Source organism: Gymnogyps californianus, chromosome 2 (genome assembly GCF_018139145.2).
Source record: "Gymnogyps californianus isolate 813 chromosome 2, ASM1813914v2, whole genome shotgun sequence".
Classification (NCBI taxonomy): domain Eukaryota; kingdom Metazoa; phylum Chordata; class Aves; order Accipitriformes; family Cathartidae; genus Gymnogyps; species Gymnogyps californianus.
This window is the reverse complement of record NC_059472.1, coordinates 42,348,675-42,370,064: the sequence shown is the minus strand read 5'-3', so window position 1 is coordinate 42,370,064 and position 21,390 is coordinate 42,348,675. Positions and strand designations below refer to the sequence as shown.

General features: G+C 39.6%; 1 protein-coding gene across 2 annotated transcripts in view; it reads left to right on the top strand.

The window, feature by feature from the left end:
• LYN (LYN proto-oncogene, Src family tyrosine kinase) overlaps nucleotides 1–21,390 on the top strand; it is a 54,569-nt gene that overhangs the window by 11,460 nt on the left and 21,719 nt on the right. The window contains exons 2-8 of one of the 2 annotated variants that reach the window (XM_050892852.1): nucleotides 9,615–9,751; nucleotides 10,986–11,034; nucleotides 11,127–11,232; nucleotides 11,583–11,681; nucleotides 11,788–11,891; nucleotides 13,409–13,558; nucleotides 14,851–15,003. In XM_050892852.1, the coding sequence (XP_050748809.1) occupies nucleotides 9,620–9,751; nucleotides 10,986–11,034; nucleotides 11,127–11,232; nucleotides 11,583–11,681; nucleotides 11,788–11,891; nucleotides 13,409–13,558; nucleotides 14,851–15,003 (793 nt within the window). In that variant the 5' untranslated portion in view covers nucleotides 9,615–9,619. The remainder of the gene's footprint in view (nucleotides 1–9,614; nucleotides 9,752–10,985; nucleotides 11,035–11,126; nucleotides 11,233–11,582; nucleotides 11,682–11,787; nucleotides 11,892–13,408; nucleotides 13,559–14,850; nucleotides 15,004–21,390) is intronic. The other variant, XM_050892851.1, reaches the window with a different exon arrangement.

The following is a 21,390-nucleotide window of genomic DNA, read 5'->3' as shown; positions in this document are numbered from 1 at the left end:
TTAACTTTCTTGTGTTTTGGTATTTTTCTTCAATTGAATAAACAAGGAAAAGGAACAGTAGTTTGTATAAATTATATTCCGCTTCATTTCAATGTAATGTTTTGTTTCAGAATTTTATTTTCATCCTTTTACAAGCATTATAACATTATTATACTACCACAATGACATTCAGTGTTTCTTCTTGATTTTTTTTTTGTTTTAATTTTTTTTTTAACCACTGACAAAATTCCTGCATGAAACCAAGCTTTTAACAAATCTAGGCAAAAACTGTGGTGGATTTATAGAAAAATAGAAGATGCTTCTTTCATGGTCAAGGCCCCCCACCCCTATTAGAGCTACCTTTCATGTCATCAACTATGATGATATTTATTATATATGTTATGCTGTCATTTATGAGTTCCAACAAAGATCATGTATCATTTAGCTGAGCACTGAATAAACTTATCCTCTCCCCAGAGGCTTAAAGGCAAGACAGGCAAAGGTTGGACTGTGGATTACTATCATTTGAATATAGAAGACTGTTTACCTGAACTGATACAGTTAGTTTTAGCAAAGCACTCTATTTCAAAGGCTGCAGATGGAAGTACATAATCCTCAAATCTCACCTGACCACACCTGATTTCTGTATAACTGTATTGGATCACTTCATCCTTGGAAGTTTGAGGTGTGATAACTTAAGTAATTTTATTTTCCATTTAGTATAGCAATGTGTTAATTAATCTTGGTTATTACATGGCTAAAATGCCTGGTCTAGTAAGTAAAAAAAAAAAAAAAAAAAGGTAAAAAATGGGGGGGATGATATAGGAGAAAAGATTTTTCCTTGTACGATGCAATTGTGTTGTTCAGAAGAGGTCTGCCTTTCCCAGAAACACATCAATACAGCATCAGTACAGCAGCTCCAGGTATTTTATCTCACCAGAAGTTTCCTGTTCTTATGTCAGCTGTTGGGGGATTTTTGCTGTATGATGTAATACACAGTCCACTTCCACTGTAGTCAGATGGCAGCACACCTTCTTTCCCTGGTCTAACTTGAATTTTGATTTTAAAAAAATGTTTAAATTAGGAAGTGGAAGAAAATTAACTCTATCCCAGCCGAAACCAGGACAGTTATGAATGTTAGAGTCCTACCCCTGATTTCAATATGCAGGCCAATGTGGGAAAGGAAAACAGGACAGCAAAGGGTGGAAGAATGGGTGTCGAGAACGTCAATGAGAACAGTAGTCAGCTTAGTAATGAGTTCAAGAGAGGTTTCTGCCAACCCAGGTTGGTTTAGCTGGACTAAGATATTGGTGTGCTAATGTCGGGTATCTGGGCTCTGAAAAGGAGGAGCAGAAATACCAGTGCAGGGCCTAAAACTGAATGTTGCAGAGGAAGTAGAAACGTGATGGATTTATAACTGTAGTAGGAACGCAAGTGTTGGAGAGCACGAAGGTGACAGGGTGTTACTTTCTGTAACCGATACAGGAAAACCATAAAAAATAATCGGAGATTGCATGGACAAAGTAGAATTTGTCTTGGTCACAATTGCTAAGGAAAGAATTGTGAAAGAAGCTGAACGGGGTAGTGGTGCCTGTCTGCTGCACTTCCCCAAACTCTTGGCAAGACCGCTCTCTGTTGCCTAATGTTACATTAGCATTACATTGAGACTTTTTTTTTAATATTTTCATTTGCAATGAAAAAGTAGGGGTCCCCTTGTGATACTACGAGGCATTAGAAACACACAGGCGGCTGAGAATATGCAGAAAGAATGGTCTGGCAAAATAATGGGGAGAAATTTAATATCCAGGTGTAAGGTCATGCCACTGGAGAAATGAAAGTCTGCTGTGACAACAGTGTGTCATTATGAACAATGAGACAAACTTGGATGTCTTAACGGATCGCAAGATGATTATAAAAGGCTAGTGTGCTGAAAGTGTGAAAATAATAAATTTATTTCTGGAATTTACTGGAAAATGTATTTCTGTAGATGGAAGAAATATTAATACTATTTGCTGCAGGCATTGCTGAAAGTCATCTTGGAACACCTGACCAACTCCAGCCTCTTGTCCTTAAGAGGGATGAGTTCAAACTGAAACAGATGTGGAGAAGGGCTCCTAGGATAAGGAGGGCTCCAGTGGAAATGGAAAAGACTGAGAGGGCATGGTCTTTAAAGCCTAGAAAAGAAGCTGAAAGAGATGTGACTTCTAGTTGCTCGAGAGGATGAAGGGCTAAATGCCATTATTGTCCCCAAAACGTGCTTAAGACTGGGAATTACGAGACAGCTTCTAAGCCAAGTGGAGTGAGGTTCTGAAACCTTTCAGCAATAATATTTTGTTCTTCCCCACCACCACCCATTAACCTCTCTAAAAATGGAGCATGGCAAACTCATTTCTGAACTTGTACGATGCGATTGTGCTGCTCAGAACAGGTCTGCCTTTCCCAGAAAGTAGTTTTTAGTCCTGTGCTCTAATCATGGGTGATGAACCAGATAGCTCTGTTATCTTGCTCTGATAGAAGTGCATCCTTGGAAAACTTGAGGGTTTGACTTAAATGAGAATAAGTTTAAGGAAATCTCACAGTAACATGCTTGTTGCCTACTTTTCCACTAGAGTAATATTTGGGGTTTCATGGTTGCACTGGGATTAACTTGTTTCTCTTCTTTGCCTGTTTATATAGATAAGCATGTCAAAATATTATTTTAGCTTTGTCTCACCTTTTCCCAAAAAAAGATTGAAGCAGCTAAAAAATTCCCCAAATTTTCTCTTTTTTTAAAAATGCTGTCAGCTGGACTACTGCCTCTCACATCACAAGAACAATGGGAGTCTACACTGGGCAAGTCTATCATAGTTAAACACTGAGTAGATTTAGGCTATCCATGCACCTTTTTATATGCATTGGAGGGAGCACATGGTGATTTGTGCCATGTGTGTATATATATGCCCATGTATATGTGTATCATATAAGGGATAAATTCATTTTGGCAGGCATGTAGATGAGGTAATCCAGACCTATGGGAATAAGCTAAATTTAAAAAGAGATTAAAATACATGAGGCAAGGAGTGACTGAGACATACATAACTGTTTCAGCAGAAAGGCAAGGGAAGAACAAACTGCTTAAGTTCCCCTAGTTGGTCTCCAGTGCAAAAACAAGATGTAGGAAGTGAAACAAGCCCAAGATGAAAGCTGACCCAGGATTTCTGTGTTTGCAAGAGTCTAGTTTGATGAAAGTTACCAGGCAGTCAGGACTTACAGTAAAATTTAAATGTGTGTGTATATATAATACGATATTGTATATATTATATTATTAAATATATATACACGTATTTTAATATATTTTTATATATGTGATGAATTGCAGGTATAAGAACAAGGCTGAACAAAACCAAAAATGATCATTTTTGAGACAGGCAAGGAATAGGAATCCAGTTCAGTTGCTCTCCAGTTTAATTCTTTCACATTACTCCCAACCACAGATTATTTTTGTCACTCTTATTCTCACTCCGGACTAGCAGCACATCTTCACTGGCACAAATATGTGTAGAGCAGTACTGATGAGGCTTTGCTGAGCTCTACCACCTCAAATTAAACTCCTCCTCTGTATTCCTTGGAGATGGCTTTGCTGTTCTGCACCATGTGATGATGGGTCAGAAATGAACCCAGGTTTCCCAGGCCCCTCAGACATGGTCCTCCTCATAGTCCCAATAACAGAGGTATAGAAGATCGTTGCAACACTCGGGTACCACAGATGATGTGGAAGCAGATCAACATAAAGTGAAAGTCAGCAATAAAGGTTAAGATACATGAATTCCTTAAATTTAAGATTTTTCCCATTTTTTCCATGGAATGGGAAACTTGAGCAGTTGATTGAAGTGATGTAGAAAGTTGGATGGGGTACTGAGAAAGCAGGTGTTTGTGTCCTTGGGCAGAGTGGGACTATGATTCTTCCTCCCCGGCATTTTTAGATCTAAGTTGGTCACTCTGAGTTTGTTTGGTTTTCGAGACACTTCTGCCTTGACCTTGAGGGTAATGCAGAGAAGTCTCAAATTCTCGATTATTCCGGAGATCTGATGAAGGCATCACTGTGTTACCTCTGGCTTTATAACTTGTGACGTAGCAGCAAACCAGCTGGCATTAGAGGCCAGAATGAAACGTCTAAAACAGAGGAGGGAAAAGATATTATTTTCAATTTTTGAAAGAGATGTTAAAAAATAAAACTATTTACCCCTCTGCACTCTAAGCTGCTTTAAAGCTCCAGCTTTAAAACCAGTTGGGTTTTTTTACATATAGGTGTAAACAATTGCTTCCTGTTCTTTGATTCAGAAGCTTAGATATAGAGCAACGTTCAAGACTCAGAATAATTAGGGGGTCTTGATTTTTTAGAATTTTTTTTTCTTTATACTTCTTAATGCACTGTCTCTCGCTCTTTGTACTGCTAAGGAACATCTTTTATATATGTATGCATAAGAAATTTTGTGACTTAAATGAAGAGTTTACTGCTTATAAACCTTGTAATTGAATACAAATTTGTTTCATTTATGTACCTGTTAAATTACATATCTATATATCTGTTAAAAGCCTAAGCCACCCACAGAATTGATGTTTATATACATGATTGCTGACCTTTTGAACAACGGATATTTACTTGATAAAATGGAGTTGTTTGTAGTTGTAGTTCTAATTATTTTTAAAAGTTATTTTATTATTGGAAAAGCCAAAGTGTAATCTATTTTGGTTGTTTTTTAAAAATCAGTATTTTCTGCAAAGATTAAAATAAAGCTGCTCTAAGCTATTGAAAAATCTGTGAGGGTTTGAGAATCATTTTCATGAAGACATGACTTTGCTCAAGAAGAGCCCAGACATGTCAGGTGGGGTTTTGGGAAACGGTTTCTAATGTGCACCCTAAATATTATGTGTAACAGAATCACAAGGAGGAGAATAGTTGTGACCATGAGCAAAACAAAAAATGAGATTGGCTTTGTAGATAATGCAAAGGATAAGCGCTGGGAGGAAATGAAACCTCAAATGCTGCTCATGGTGGATGGACAGGCAATGGTCACACAAAGCTTGACTGCTTGCAGTAGGAAGTATTGTGGCTTTAGACACATTACTCTGCTGGTAATACAGCAAAGGCAGATAAAGCAACAGTGTTTTGGGGATAGACAGCAGCTTTTAGCCCTGGAAAAATGTTGTACTAGCCCCTCGTAATCTGTTTTGAAATTAAGACACAAGTGCTGCTGTAGCAAGACGAAATAGGGGATTCAGAGTGAAAATTCAAGGCAAATGCCTCTAGACATCAAAATCGGTGTCTGTGGAACAACCTGCTGCAGACGCTCTGTGTGATGGTTCTTACTGATACTCCTGTGGCTTTTTGAAGGGTGCCTGAACTTAGATTCTTGTCACCACACTGCAGATGTTAACTCAAGTACCTGTCTTTACCTTTTAGCCGTGAAATACAATATGCTCTTTGTTAAAAGAGAAGCTGTTACTTTTTTAGATATCTGTTTATAGAAGTTAGCAGCTATGTTATATAGAGTTTCTTTTAATTAAATGTTTATCTTTCATGTCTAGAGGCGTGGACAGGACAATAAATGAAAAGCATGGATGAAAAGTAGTGTCTCCTGTGTTGCAAAACTGTTGCAATGGGAAACGTCTGAGTAGGGACTGACAGCATTTCCTCTGATGTCTAAATTTTTTATCTCTGACGAACAATAACATAGTTTCATTTGTAACGATGCTGCACTCTCTGGATTGCTCTTTGCTTACCATATTCTCTTTCTCTTTATATCTGCACAAAATACTTCCTTGCTGCTCCTTGTGATATGGCAACAGAGCGCTATGCAAATAAACATTTTACACAGAGTGAAATATTTTATTTATGCATGAATGATCTTCCCCCCTTCAGATTTTCCTTATGACTACTGTATAAACTAAGAAAGATGTACACTGCATACACGTTTTGTATTTCAAAGCTTCTTTTTTGTATGGGTAATTTGCCAGGGTTGAACGTTTGTGAAGTTAACTTTGGTAATGATATAGCATTTTGTATTTTGAAATCCATTACAATGTGTATTGATTGAAACTCTCTCGTCAGTGCCTGCTGTTTATACTTGCCCTATGAATCTTTACTTTGATACCACTTTCAAAACCCTGGGAAAGACCCAGATCAGATTTCAGTAAAAATGTATAACACTGTGCTGGAAACAAATGGCATTGCAGATGAACTGAGCAGTCACTGAGCAGAAGCTTTTGAAACCAAGACAGTTACGTTTGCTTTGGGCATAGGACTGATCTTATGGAATTTTAAATGCGCAGTCCGGAACCCAGTGCACACAGGTTTACAGAGGGCTAGCATGTACAGAAATGTAAGATCTTGTGGCCTTTGAAGAGTTCAAAAATCTTTTGTTTCACAGTATCAAAAGAACATGTGCTCATTGATCCAGTTTCTACTGCTTAAAACCTATTTTTCAACTTTGTTTATGCTTTGTCTCCATTGTCTGCCTATAATTGTTTAGAAATAACATAAGGTCAGAAAATTAAATATTAAATTATATATCATATACTTAACTATATTGATATATATTAAGTGCTAAACATTCGTTTTATGTTATTGCATATTTTTCATATGTTTCTTTTGCGTGGTTTAAGAGGCTTGTTTTATAAAGAAGCTAAAAGTCTCAAGATGTGTCTACATTAGCATTTTAGTTAGATCGGGATCCCACTCCTGAAGCAGTTGCCCCCACTTGCTAGGCTGTAGTTCATGCTGTGGAGCAGAGTTGGAATGCAAGAACAGGACTGCTTTAGGAAGATGCAGTGCGGGTCTTACCTTTAGGTAAACCCTTACTATGGTCTTGCTGCTACTGAATGTTCAGTCCTTGGGGCTATACTGGAGTGAATGGGGCAATAACCCCCCCTTAAAGCAGGTATAGGCTTCAGAACCAACCGTTGGGGCTATTTGCTAACGTAGACCTAGCTAAGTCCTGTGAGGACCACGGGCTTTCATCTCCATGAGGAAAAAAACAAAAACCAGTGCTTCATGATGAGGCTCAGGATCTTCTCTTTGTTTGGTGCCATCACATGTGTTATCTCACATACTGTATTTGTGTGATTTCACATGACATTGAGTAGACTTCTGTGGGATTATGGATCACCTGCACATTGGCATTACTGATCCATTGTTGTCACTGTCATGAACAAATGCTAACCTTGAGCTTACCAGCAGAACCTCACAGCAGGCTTAAGTTGCAGCTGTTCACGTGCTTTGAGCTGCAGAAAAAAACCTGAGTAAAAATGCTTTTCTCTGAGTTTACACCGGCACTGGGCAAGCTGCAGTCTCTAAAGAGATCTTCAGCTTTCTTACAGCAATAGGGAAAGGGATTTTTGGCTGACAACTTAGATCAAATTACCTTATGTCCGCCACTTTAGCTGTTTGTTCTGTAGAAGCAGAACTATACAAGAGCAAAAAGGTTAGCACTTAGGTGGCTAAATACCTGATCTTGCAGATACAGCAGGTAATTAAACACTAGACTTCCTGATGTCTAGGGTGAGCGTGCAAACACCAGCCTGCCTGTGGGTGTACAGAAATTTCCTATGAACCATTAACTACAGAACAAGAGTCACCTATATATCCACAATTACAAATAAATAAATAAAATTTTTAAAAAGTCCTTCTCCGTATTCCAAAACAACTAGCATGTAACCCATGGAGAGCTGAGAATTTGGAAAAACCTCCCAATGGGTGTTTTCACAAACGAAGATTAAGCATTAAAGATGTTTGCTTCTAAGGAAGATCCTGGCTGAAGGTGCCCCCCAGTGCCTTCAAATGGGTATGGGAACACTGAAATGTTGACACACAAGAAGAGGAAACTGTATTCTCTGCCTCTGTAGGATGATGATGCCTGGTCAGTGCCTATTGATTTTCTGTATGATTCCTTTTATTTTTATTTCAAGAGAAGATGAGAAGGGGAGCAATGAGTTCTCATGTTGCTTTTAAACCAGTATTGCAGTTTACTGCATTACTGCTGAGATCTTATGGACACCCAAGATTTGTTGGCAATAGGTGACAGATAATTTGCAGAAATGGTAGGAGAGGAGGTACCTTCCTGTCATGTTTAGAAGAAAATGTTCAGCCCATGGATAGGACAGTGCATCTGTCATTATGTGGTGCTTCCTTAATGGCAGGTTGGGAGATTAAATTAAGGTGATGTGGGAAGTTGAGACCTGCCACGTGGGAGTGCTTGTGGCCTTGGTTTATTGTTATAGTCAGTTAAGATTATGTTTATTATCAGTATTATTACAAAAGTACAAGTCTTAATATGAACCCAGAACAATCTAGCTAATTTTCCTACCTACAAGGGTAGGGTGTGTAAGGCACCATCCCATTGAAACAGTTGTGTCTGCAAGTGGACACCTCTACTACTTTAACTGTTTACTATGATGACCTTTTCTATCCTAGAGATGAAGGTAAAAGTGAGATGTAGTATAGGGTATTACAATCTGCTTTAGCTTCTCCAGCTGTGTTTTAGTCAGTGCTGGTTTATTTGAGCCCGTGTATGCACTGAGCTCTTATTTTAGGTTTTACATTGTTCTTCAAAGAACTGGCTTTAAAGATTAATTAGGGCAGGGGAGGAGTGAGAGTGTGTGCCTGCAAGGGAAAATGTGACTGTGAACCTAGCATTAGAGCACTGACCTGAAAGGAGGAGAGAGGAAGGAAGGAGAGGTTTGAAAAGCATTCATAGTGGATTCTTTGAAGAGTAAGTATAATTACTCTCCTCTGAGGGAGGAATATAGAGATAATGTTGTATATATGCTTGCTGAAGTACTATGTAATTACATCATGGGATTAGCGGTCAGGTTCCAGTCATGTAGATGCTAACAGCTGTATCTCATCTGTTTAGCATGGATGCACATCCTGAGAGAAGGATTATCCTTCTAAATTATATTGAAGAAGAAATACTTGTATGGTGATTTATCGTCACTGATACACACATTGGCTATTTTAGACTGCTGTAACAGGCCTATTTGAACAAGGAGATTCATTACTGAAGGTCACAGTAGCAGCATATCTGCCATGGAGCTCGGACTGCACAAGTCATCAGTCTCATGTGGGACAAGGATTTGAATCAAATGGAGCTGCCTGCTAGACTGGCATATGCAAAATGAGGTGGGGAGATACAGGCGTTGCTAACTCCAGCTGCAGTTCTCATCATTTGGACTGGAATTTTTTCCTACATCTTCCAAAGCAGCCTTTTCTCTAAAACATACAGAAATAAGTTGTCACTACAGGCATTATATTTTTCTTGTATCTATTCTGAAGCTCACAGAAGTATCAGAAAGATGTAAGGGGTTTGGGGGGGGGCCAGATTGGGGAGAAAAGATGATAAATCTGAAAATGTTGAAATGGTAAATAACTATTTTGAAACATTTACTTCATCTGTGGATTGAGACAAGAAGTCATTTCTTTCCTTTGCAGCAGAAAAGAGCTTTCAGCGTGTGTTCCTACCCTTCAGTTGTTCTCCCTGTGAACTATTGTGTATGAAAAGGAAGCACGTTTTTGCTGCATAGCCCAGACGATTGCATGCAAAACGGCTTGGTTTATGGCATAATATTTTTGTTTAATACCTTTTTTATTCCAACAGGAAATATGGGATGTATAAAATCAAAAAGGAAAGAGAATCTGCATGGAGATGGGCTAGATTTGAAGAATCAACCAGTACGTAAAACTGAACGAACTATTTATGTGAGGGATCCAACGTCCAATAAACAGCAAAGGCCAGTAAGTAGATAGTCTCAGGGGAGAATTCCAGTAGCAAGATCAAAGCATGACTGGCATAACTTAAATTTCAATCCAAAGCACATGCATGAAGAAATTCTAATGATCATTAGTCCATGATTGGGCATTCAGTGTCGTGCAGTTCACCCTCAACGAATAAGTACTTAAAGAAATAAAAAATAAAAAGTGGCGGTTTGTTACTTAACTACATTATGTTTGTCATAGTTTTCTGCATGAAAACAGTAATCCTTGGCAACGCTTGATCTAGATACAGCTATGTCTGTAGAAGAATGCTAGGTGACTTTAGAAAACCTGAAGTAGTTTAGAACCATTTTTGAAAGCATCAGCGTTAGGTTTTTAATAGCTATGGGATCCAAGTGTTGATTATTCTGTTTAAAAAGGCTGAAATAATCATGGGCAATTCTTTACAAGCTCTAGTCAACTTGCCTTTTAGTCACTGAAGGCCACTACGTGACCTTGCACGAGGTGCGTAGGTAAGGACGGGAGGGGAGCGGAGGGTGCAGTGGTGAAGGGAGCAGCGCTGTGCTGCAGGAGGAACAAGGGAATGGCAGTTCCGTGTGTGCTGCCTGGCATTAGAAAGGAGGGGTGCTGGGAAGGGGAATCCCGTCGGGTACCAAGTGAGTTTGCTGTTTTGCAGATTGACTGGTACCTTTTTTCCCCACCCTCTCTACTGTGCTGAGGAAACCGTGTTTCCTGAGTGCCCTTATTCAGGGGCCGTGCTCTCTGGAGGTGCGAAAGACACCCTTCTCTGCCCTCTCACCAGCTGACACAGTGGACTCAGCGTGCTCTCAGTCAATGTACAAACATCATAAACTACCATTATTTTTTTTTAATTACTCTTTTTTTCCCTTGCACAATCTTAGCAACATAACCATGCTTATAGTTCTTCAGCATGACAGCTACATGTTAGTAACTGTCCTGTTAAAGTGCCCTGCCTAAAGCCTCTCCAGCAGAAGTCACAAAGCTGTGAACTTCCTCCCCACAGCTTGTGTCACGCCTTCCTGAGGTCTGAGCTGCTCAATTCAAAATCTAGTGGGGACTTATTGTATTTTTATGTTGTAATTCGCTTTTGAAGAATGGTGGGAAAAGATTGGAGGATTTCCTTTTAATTTAAGACACATAAGATGATACCAAAGCAACTGAATAATATGTAATTGTAATGTAAGATTGTCACAAAGATCTAAAACTGCTTAATTAAAGACATATTTTATTGTAGGCAAATCCAGAAGCACAGCTCTTACCAGGACAGAGGTTTGTCACTGAAGGTACGTTTTCATAGGAATCTTCCTACTGTGTGCTATGCCCATGTCAGCCTGCGAAATAATGCAAACGTGCCTTTGGCTTTCTACCTTTGTAGAAACAGAGGAGCATGGAGTCATTGTGGTAGCTTTGTATCCCTATGATGGCATTCATGAAGATGACTTGTCCTTCAAAAAAGGAGAAAAATTGAAAGTTATTGAGGAGTAAGTATGACAGTACTGATTTTATTGTAGTTTTAATTTGGGCTCATCTAATTCCCTTTATAATGTTTTGATATCCTACTCATAACATGAGTGTATGAATGGTAGGAGAGCTTCCTTACATGTGAAAATACAAATGCGTGTGGAGCTGTTGGTAGGACTTGGCAGCTGCCCTCGGTAACGGCGACCAAACATTGATCTGACGGAGCCAATGGCTTCTCAGGGAGCTTGAGTTCAGAGGAAAGATGCTGCTTCTCTCTCCGGCACGGGCAAAGCTCTCAGCACAGTAGAACCCAAATAACACTTTATCATTTTCCATTCCTGTGAATACTACTGTTGCTTCCGTTTTTCAGGCTGGGAGAATGGTGGAGAGCAAAATCTCTCACGACGAGGAAGGAAGGCTTCATTCCCAGCAACTACGTAGCAAAAGTAAACACCCTGGAAACAGAAGAGTAAGTTCTCCCAGGCTCTAAATACTGGCAAACTTCTTCACCCTGGTGGTGTAACCTTTGTGGGTGGGGGAGAGAAATGGTTCTAATGCTTTGAAATACTTTTCAGGTGGTTCTTCAAAGACATAACCCGAAAAGATGCCGAAAGACAACTCTTGGCTCCTGGAAATAGTCCTGGAGCTTTCCTTATCAGAGAAAGTGAAACATTAAAAGGTAGGCTTTGGGGTAGGTTACTTTGGAATTGATTGTAGAGTTAAAAACATACAGTCTGTCTTCACAAAAATTGGCATCAGGTGGCACTGGCTGTGGAGTAGTCCCAGTGTGTCCTATTGTGTGAATTTTCTGCAGTTCTGCAGGAGTGAGACGGGTGAGAAAATCACCAGAAAAAGAGAGAAGAGAGTTACAGGTTAACACCCAAAGTTGAGATAGGGAAAAAAAAAACAAATATGTGTGTGTGTGTGATTACACTGACAAGAAGCAGGAATGAATGGAGAGATCTTTTCTCTTCCTAACATTTGTGATTCCTTTATTGAAGGACACTTTTCACTGTAAATAGTAGATGCTGCATTTTATAGTCTTCCATTATTGGGTCTGTATCCATTGCTACAAGTTTTTAAATGTAGTTAGTGCATAATGAGGTTTTACACTTCTGCACTGTGGTGTGATTTGTTTCAAAAAGCTTTTTGGTAAAGGTTTGTGCTGTAGACAGAGCTCTTTGTACTGAAAATCTTAGTGAAGTCTCCAGACTCTTTGGCTGGGACTTTGAGAAGAGTATAGGAGGTTCTGCCCCAGCGTCTGGACTCTGACGCAGCCAGACTGGATGCTCCAGCTGGATACTCTAACACTGCATCCTCCAGAGGAAGATGCATGAATCCCTTCAGCTGCTCATATGTCTGTCCTCTCCACAGGGTAGCTTTTCTGGCCCTAACACTGCAGATTCTTGGTTAGGTAGCTCTCTGTAATGGGCCCATATCGTTGTTTCTGTGGTCTCAAATGAAGACTCCTAAATGAAGTTCTCAAAGGAAGACTCCTAAATTCAATAGGCTGCTGAGAGTAAGGCAAAGTACCCCCAAAATATTTCTTTCTATCCCCTTCTGTCACTGGATCTGTGCGTGGGGAGAGAGAAGGGGGTGAGGTGGTTTCTTATCCTTTGAAGATGGACAACAAGAATTGTACGAGTAGAAGAAACGAAGAGCTCTGCAGTTAAGGGTAGATGCTCTGCTGCCCCATCTTAAATCCCAGCTGAGGTTAGGCTCCCTGGGACTAACAGATCTGCTCTCTCTCCTGTACCCCTCAAGCCATCTCCAAACTATCCTTTTGCTAGTTGGCCCACGACATCCAGCATGTTCCTTTTCCGAAACGCTATCTCCGAATTTCAGCTTTTGCCCAAGGAGTGTGACAGCCCTGGCCTTGCTTTCCCAGCCGGTTCCACTCGAGCCGGGGGGACTTTCTGCAGAAGTGGGCGTTGGACGTGGAGTTGCCTGGATTATGGAACTCCTGAGTTTGTTGAATAAAATTGAAAAAGAAAGTGTGACTGTAAGCATTTTGGTGACCAGTTCAGGACCGGCTATTGGCTAACTTCCTCCTGTTGATTGCAAAATGCTTTTTGAGGAAATAAGGGAGTAAAAAGAAAAACAAACAAAAAGGTGATTTTGTTAGGCTCAACTGTATATGCATGGGCACTGTAGGCTTCTGCTATCTGTCAATGATCATTCTTTCTTTATCCACAGGCAGCTATTCTCTCTCCATAAGAGACTATGATCCACAGCATGGCGATGTTATTAAGCACTACAAAATTAGGAGTCTAGACAATGGAGGATTTTACATCTCTCCGAGAATAACTTTTCCCAACATCAATGATATGATCAAACATTATCAAAGTAAGTTAAATCAGTTAGTGAATTAGTTAATAGAATACAGCCATTATTTCCTGTGAAGGAAAATGAATGCTTTCTTGTTTTGTTTCAAACCTTTTTTTTTTTTTTTTTTTTTTTTTTTCTAAATAACACAGGCATGCATGTTATCAAAGATAAAGTAAAACTGGTTGGAACCCAAGTAGCGTTGTTATCATAATCAGACCTAATGCTGCTTGCTCTGTGGCATACCACTGTGAAATAAAGAATAGCTTTATAAAACACCTCATCAAAGTTATGATGATGTGAAGCTATAGTAAGAATTGCCTGCATTGTAAATAAATGAATTCTGTATTTGAGAGTAAATTTGTATTCATAATTAGCAGAAATATGTATAGACTTGTGAATGTCTTCTTATATCTGGTGTTGAGTGTGGAATTTTTTTTATTTTTCCTATAAATTTATTTATTTATTTATTGTTACTGGCATTTTTAAGGAAGTAAAATTCCATTGACTTCAAAGAAAGAAATTTGCACCCACATAGAATGTATATATTTGTTATTAAAAAAAAAAAAAAGGGAGAGGGGAAGGGACGAGTTTCTACCTATGTTTTAGCTACAAAAGTAACTTTTCACTCTGCATAATTTCCTGGTGGATAGCTCCAAAATGTGTTTTTTTTAGTCTTGTAACTGGGAAGACAGAGAAGATGAAAAATGTAGGACAGAAAATCACATAGTGATTTTTCGAAGCCACGCTGAGGACTTGGCCATGAGATTTCTCTGAGTTGTTAGATGTGTGTGGTAATTCTTTGGCACAGCTGGAAAACCTGAGAATTATTTGACATTTGTATTAAAGTTATAGCTGGTCAGTGGCTGGAGAAAAAATAATGGTGACCTACTTATGCTTGCATGCACATGTGTCTGAAACCATGCTGCAAGAAAATTTAATGACAAATTCAGAATACAGGTCCCAAGCCTGACTCCAGTGTGTGTCTTCATCAACATACTGTCAGTAATCAGATCTTATATTGTATTTGTTTGGTACAAATTGTACTAAAAACCCTTAGTAATCTGATGGTAACCAGATGCATGTGACACTTCTTTATCAAATTTGTCTCTGAATACCAAATTTCAGTTCAGAGGTGCTTAAAGTTATGTGAAAGCACTAGAAGGCACTTACATCTTCATCAAAGCATTTGATTATTTTGAACATTATTTTGAGCTGGTTAGTGCACACCTGCAATTAAGTAATGTTTGTTTCAAGTCGTAAGGCACGGAAGTGTAACAAATTTTGTATTTTGTTTTTCCTTTGAAAACTAGAGCAATCAGATGGCTTATGCAGAAAGTTGGAAAAAGCTTGTATAAGTCCCAAGCCTCAAAAACCATGGGATAAAGATGCATGGGAAATTCCACGGGAATCAATTAAATTAGTGAAGAAACTTGGAGCTGGTCAGTTTGGAGAAGTCTGGATGGGTAAGTTCATTCCTTTGAAACGAGTACTTAAATCTGCTGAAAGAAGTGTCATTTCAGAGTCATTCAGAAAAATAGCAGACATGAACCTGGTCCTATATACTTGTAAAACAGCAAAATCAGGCCCAGAATATACCTTGTCGTGAGGAGAAAGGGTTTGTGAGGGGGAAGATACCTGACAGAGACATGGAATAAATCCTTTGGTGTCTTTTAAAGGAAAAAAATAGTGAGTAAGCACTGTAATTTAGAAGGTCAAAGACAATAGGGGTTTTTTTAGTTGTGTTTTGTGGGGGAAATAGAAGGTTATAGTAAGATGTGATTCCCAATTCTCAAAATCGATGGGCATCTCAGAACTTTCTTTCAAACCAGAAAGTGGTAAAGAACATGAAATAAAAAGAAATCATGTCTTTTAGTGAATTATGTATAGAGTTTTCATTGTCTCTTGGTAAAGAAGACGCTGCAATGTAATGCATGGGACTGCCGTACTGGGTGAAAAAAGGGGACATTTAATCCAGAATTATTGTCTGCCAGCTTGCTACTCAGGAAGTAGGTGACTTATGTAGTAAGAAGATTAGAGATTGGTCACCCCCTACCTTGAATTATCATGCAAGTCCCCAATAATGAAAGTGTCATAAGACTTACAAGTTGTAAATGTTAACATATACCTGGCAGAAAATGATAGTGTTAATTATTATAACCATAATTAGCTTTGTTTGCTTACAAACAATATTTTCTCAGCCTCAGTGACTTCCTGTGGCAAGGGGCTATGACCAGTATCTAATCACGTTCTGTAAAAATGATTTAATCCTCTTGCTTTTGAAATGCTGCCTTTTCAGGCATCTGAGTATTCTTTTGGGTTCCATATTGCATATTCTGTGTACTATTCATTACTTACACACTTGTTACCAGTTACTATCTTATTTGAGGTAAACTATACCTTCCTCCCAAAGTCTTCATTAGGATGTTTTTTCAGGCCAAATCATTCCCTTAGCCCTTCCCTGAATCTCCTTTTTAGACGTTATATTTAAATAGTAATAAAATTGTTACAGTTATAATAATAATAGATCCAATTATTGTTATTGTTGTTATTAGGCAAGATTCTATAGGCAGGGCATTTCTGAGCAACTTAAAAGTGTATCCCAAAGCTTACTAGAAGACACAAAGCTATGAAGGGGGCTCTGATGCCCCACAGGAGTGTGGCAGTCTGACGGGAATGTCATTGCTCTGAAGAGATGCTCTCATTTAGAGAAGTAAAGCACAGAGTGGTGGTATTTCAGTGGCAAATTCCACACACAACTACAGTGTCAATCAGAAAGCTCTAATTCAGTCATAGGTGCAATCTTCTGATATAAATCGTATAAAAAATGCAAGCAACACATCTGTCCTGGTTTTGGCTGGGATAGAGGTAATTTTCTTCTTAGTAGCTGGTACAGTGCTGTGTTTTGGATTTAGTGTGAGAATGATGTTGATAACACGCTGATGTTTTAGTTGGTGCTAAGTAGCGCTTATCTTAAGGATTTTTTCCATTTCCCATGCTCTGCCAGCAAGCAGGTGTACAAGAAGCTGGGAGGGAGCATAGCCAGGACAGCTGACCCGAACTAGCCAAAGGGGTATTCCATACCATAGAATGTCATGCCCAGTATATAAACAGGAGGGAGTTGGCCGGGAGGGGCAGATCGCTGCTAGGGCATCGGTCAGCGGGTGGTGAGCAATTGCATTGTGCATCACTGGTTTTTCTTTTCTTTTCCCTCTTCTTTTTTTTTTTTTTTGTTATATTCCTTTTCATTACTATTATTATTATATTTCATTATAATTATTGTTAGTATCATGTTTTACTTTAGTTATTAAACTGTTCTTATCTCAACCCATGAGTTTTACCTTCTTTCCCGATTCTCCTCCCCATCCCACTGGGAGCCGGGGGGGAGAGAGGGAGCGGCTGTGTGGTGCTTAGCTGCTGGCTGGCGTTAAACCACGACAACGTCTCTATAATATAATATAGCCAAATTCAGCCTTTTATCTGCCTTCACAAGAAAAGGCTTGAGAAACCCTCTAGCTATGATATACGTGAGTGACAATTTACATACTAGTTAAGACAAGCGTCAGCCATTGTGGAGTTTTTTCTGTCTAATAAACCAGGGCAAGAAATGTTTAACTGACACTGAAACTCTGTGGAAGACTTTGGGGCAGAAGGTAATCACCTGCTTGAAAATGTAGATCATTTGGGGAAGTGACTACTTCTGCACACACACACAAAGGCATAAAACTTTAAAAGAGTGTTTCTGGTTCAAGATGTTTCCTCTTGTTTGTGTCATTATTGTAACAGCTAAATTGGGCCTAACCCCTGCATCTGAATTGCTGCACTGTGAGAAAAATTAATGTACTGTGAAAGCAATCGCTGTGTTTCCTCTTCTCCGCTTCCTTTCTGAAGCGAGAGAAGCTGATTTGCATGGCGCAGGTCCTCTCGAATCAGGAGCCTGGTTAATCTTAGAACCAAGGAAGTTCAAGCTGGAAAAGACGTATTAGGTCAGCTGTGCGGTGCAGGGTATCAACAAACACTGTATATTGTAATGATCAACCAGGGGCATCAGGAGTTATGTAGAGGTACTGAGAAATAACCTAGTTGTTACGCTCTCCTGATTAGAAAGCTAGTTGTTATCCTCTCTCCTCATATAGAACAAAATTATTTTTCAGCCATAGTGTGAGTTAGAGAGATATATTGTTCCATGGTTTAATACTAAATACATTTCTTCTTGATAAAGGGTACTTAGAATTGTGGTTTGAGAGGGAACAGTGTCCCATTCAGAGGAACTGGGCTCCCCAGTACAAGAGAGATGTAGAGCTACTGGAGAGAGTCCAGCGAAGGGCCACAAAGACGATTAATGGACTGGAGCATCTCTCCTATGAGGAAAGGCTGAGAGAGCTGGGACTGTTCAGCCTCGAGAAGAGAAGGCTCGGGGGGATCTCTTCAATGTATATAAATACCTGAAGGGAGGGTGCAAAGAGGACGGAGCCAGGCTCTTCTCAGTGGTGCCCAGTGACAGGACCAGAAGTAATGGGCACAAACTGAAACACAGGAGGTTCCCTCTGAACATCAGGAAACACTTTTTCACTGTGTGAGTGACCAAGCACTGGCACAGGTTGCCCAGAGAGGTTGTAGAGTCTCTATCCATGGAGACCCTCAAAAGCCAACTGGACACAGTCCTGGACAACCGGCTCTAGGTGGCCCTGCTTGATCAGGGGGGTTGGACCAGATGCCCTCCAGAGGTCCCTTCCAACCTCAACCCTTCTGTGATTCTGTGATATATGGGAAGATAGAGATAATACTGTTACTGCAATGTGAAGATATGCCAGCATATCTTTTATAGTCTTTTCTTTTTAGTTTGTCCATAAGTACTCTTTGGGCTTCCAAGTTGACATCTTCCTCTTGCACATTTTGGAGGGAGTTAGCTTATATTATGGGAGGACTAAGAAAACTCTAGGAACAAAAAGCAGACCCAATATCCCCAAAGCACTCAGCTGTGCTCCTGTGTGACCTGTGCAGAGAATCTTTGTCAGAAAGTGGGCAGGTGAATCTCCTTAGAAAACTTGCTATAAAGGACCATCAATTTCCCAGTTTTGTCTATCACTGCAAGTGCATTTAATTTCTTTCTTAATTATAGCTATGTGTAATTTTATACATTTTATGAAGACTTTCTGTCTTTAGGCTACCAAGTTAGTGTTTACGTGTGTGTTTTGGGCATCAGCTGTGCTGACATGGTAGATGAAAACAGCATGGCAGAGTTGTGTTCACGTTTTATGCACTGCACCATGGAAGCAGTTAGAAAGCGGCAGCCTGTGCTTTCTGCCTTCACATTTAATGGGCTGTATGGAGATGAGCTAGAGATGGAGGTAGTTGCATTCCTCTGCTCTTTAGCTGAGTGATGGCTGTAGTTGGTGAAGGAGGAGTGGTGTGCTGACATGCAATAGGATGCAGAGAAGCTGCTGTTCCTCAGTCTCTTCCCCAGTACCTCCTGCAATCATAACGGCCTGAGACATTATCTCGCTTCTAATAGTGTCATACCTCCGTAGCTCAAACAAGTTGTTCCCAGTATAACCTTGCAGGGAATTACTGTGAAAGCAGAGGAAGGAGAAAGTGGCATCTTGTAGGCTTGCTCACAAAGTAAGTTGTTCATCTTCAGTCCTGGAGATCTGGTCAGAAATGGTAGGCCTGACCCCATTATTGTCTGTTACAAATTCATATCACAGCTTGGCGTGATTAAGCCCATGCAAGAATCTGGGGGCAACCTGGCTGTCCAAGATACTACTCTGTCAAAATAATCATAATCAACTCCAAAATAAATACCTGAAACACTAACAATTTTTGGAGGATTCTGTTCTAACATGTAGAGAAGAATATGGCTCTCTGTGTAAGACATCATCACATTCCTCAGACTTGTGTACTATTGCTTGCATCACATTTAATTTTTAACAGAAGTTTAAACTGCAGAGAGACTTGCTTCCTGCCATGGTATGAAAGGTTTTTTGACCATGGAGTTCAGTGCATCTGGGCAGCTTCTTTAGTGATGTGATGAACCAGAGTAGCACTGCAAGAGTAGGGTCTAAGTTTTATGCAGTTTTGTTCCTAGTGTGCACTGACATGACATGAACCATAATGCTCTGTGGTATGAATAATCCATGAAGAGAATTCTCAAGCAGGGCTAAGAGAAAAGTTAACAAGCCAAATGGAGCCATTATAGTGTATTTTATTAATGAGACACATTTTGCTTGCATCTCGGGTGTAAAAAATTGTCTCATTTGGTAACCCCCAAATTAGAATATAAGTAATATGCATTTTGGATGTGTATTTTCTTATGCAGCTGTTAGAAAAATCAAAGTAAATCTTACCGCAGAAATACTGTTATTAAAATAAAAGGCATCTAAAATGAACTAAGAAAATTTGCTGGTACATCTCATCGGTATCAGAAATGGATTTTTACAGTACATACATGAGCTGAATGTTAGTTGCAAAGAATCTGAATTTTCTGTCAGGTGTTCTAGATGTAAGCAAGAATTTCATTGCTTACCTATCTTTTTGAATTCATGTTTAGGCAGCAAACTGACCGTATGTTCATTCATATCATATGGCAAGGAATACCGTGACACAGCAAGTGCTGGGTTTACACCTGGAGCCAGGTTCAGTTCAGCCAAGGCAGACATTAGCAAAGGGTTCAGAGCTGCAGGTACTGTACAACGCAGGGGTGATGCGGTGCTGTAGCCACCCCTTCCCACAGCTCCCTGTGCGTCGCTGGAATCCTTCTGTGATGCAGATTGAACATTAAATTTGCTGTCACCAGCTGAAGCGGTTTGAGGTCACCAATTTTCCCTGCGCGTGCACAAAGGCTGCAGTTTCTTACCTGTACAGTAAGAGCGTGGCGGCAAAGCAGATGATCTTTACAGAAACTACCACAGAGGTTCTCAGGGTAATGATAAGTGACCTGATGTGAGGACTAGGACTTTGTTAAACTGGGGTGGTACAGAGACGTACTAAAAAGATACTGCCTGCTCCAGGTCTGATGTGGTCCTCAGCCTAAATCAAGCTAATGCTGGTTTTGCTGATAACGGGTGGGCGAGAGAGGTGACAAACTCCAGTTTTGCCAAACTGTCAAGGATCCATTTTTTACAGACGCTGTTGTGGGTGCTCATAGAGTTCATGATCACGTTTCCTCGGTGTTGTGGTGTCCCATCCCTCCCAATACCTGATGAAATAAATGAACATGAGAGAGATCAGGATCAATTATCTCTAGTGCTCTCATCAGCTAATTTGCTTTGTGTGTTACCACCAGAGGGTCAGGGTAGACCGTTTTCCTGCAGAAAACATCAGTATGGGTGAGGTGTTGTAGTAACGTAAACTTTCTGTAAGTAGAACCCTAGTTTGATGGATCTCTTTAGTGAATGTAAAATACTGTTACGTTGTTAATGTTAAGTGTGTTGGTCACAATTGCTTCACAGAAATAATGATATCAATTAGTATGTTCAGTAGAGTATTCAACAAATCGGGAGTGGAACTAGTGCTCTGCTTTAGGGTATGGGATGGAATAGTGGAAAAGATACAAACAAGCTTTCTGCTTCTTAAGCAGAAAGAAATATATTTAACATCTGTTTTTCTGATAGATATAAATTGTATACCTGAAGTTTAACAGCAGATTTGACCTGCAGTTGTCATTTCTTATTATTAGATCATTTAGAGTCATATCTTTGTTATGCTTTGACCTGACCATGTTTGGAAAAATATATTTAATAATCATGCAGGTGAATATTTTGTGATAGACATAGTGGCTTTTCTCAGGTGATGATCCTTCTTTAAAAAAAGGTAATAGAAGATGCAGTGGTTAGAGCAATCCCTTAAGATCT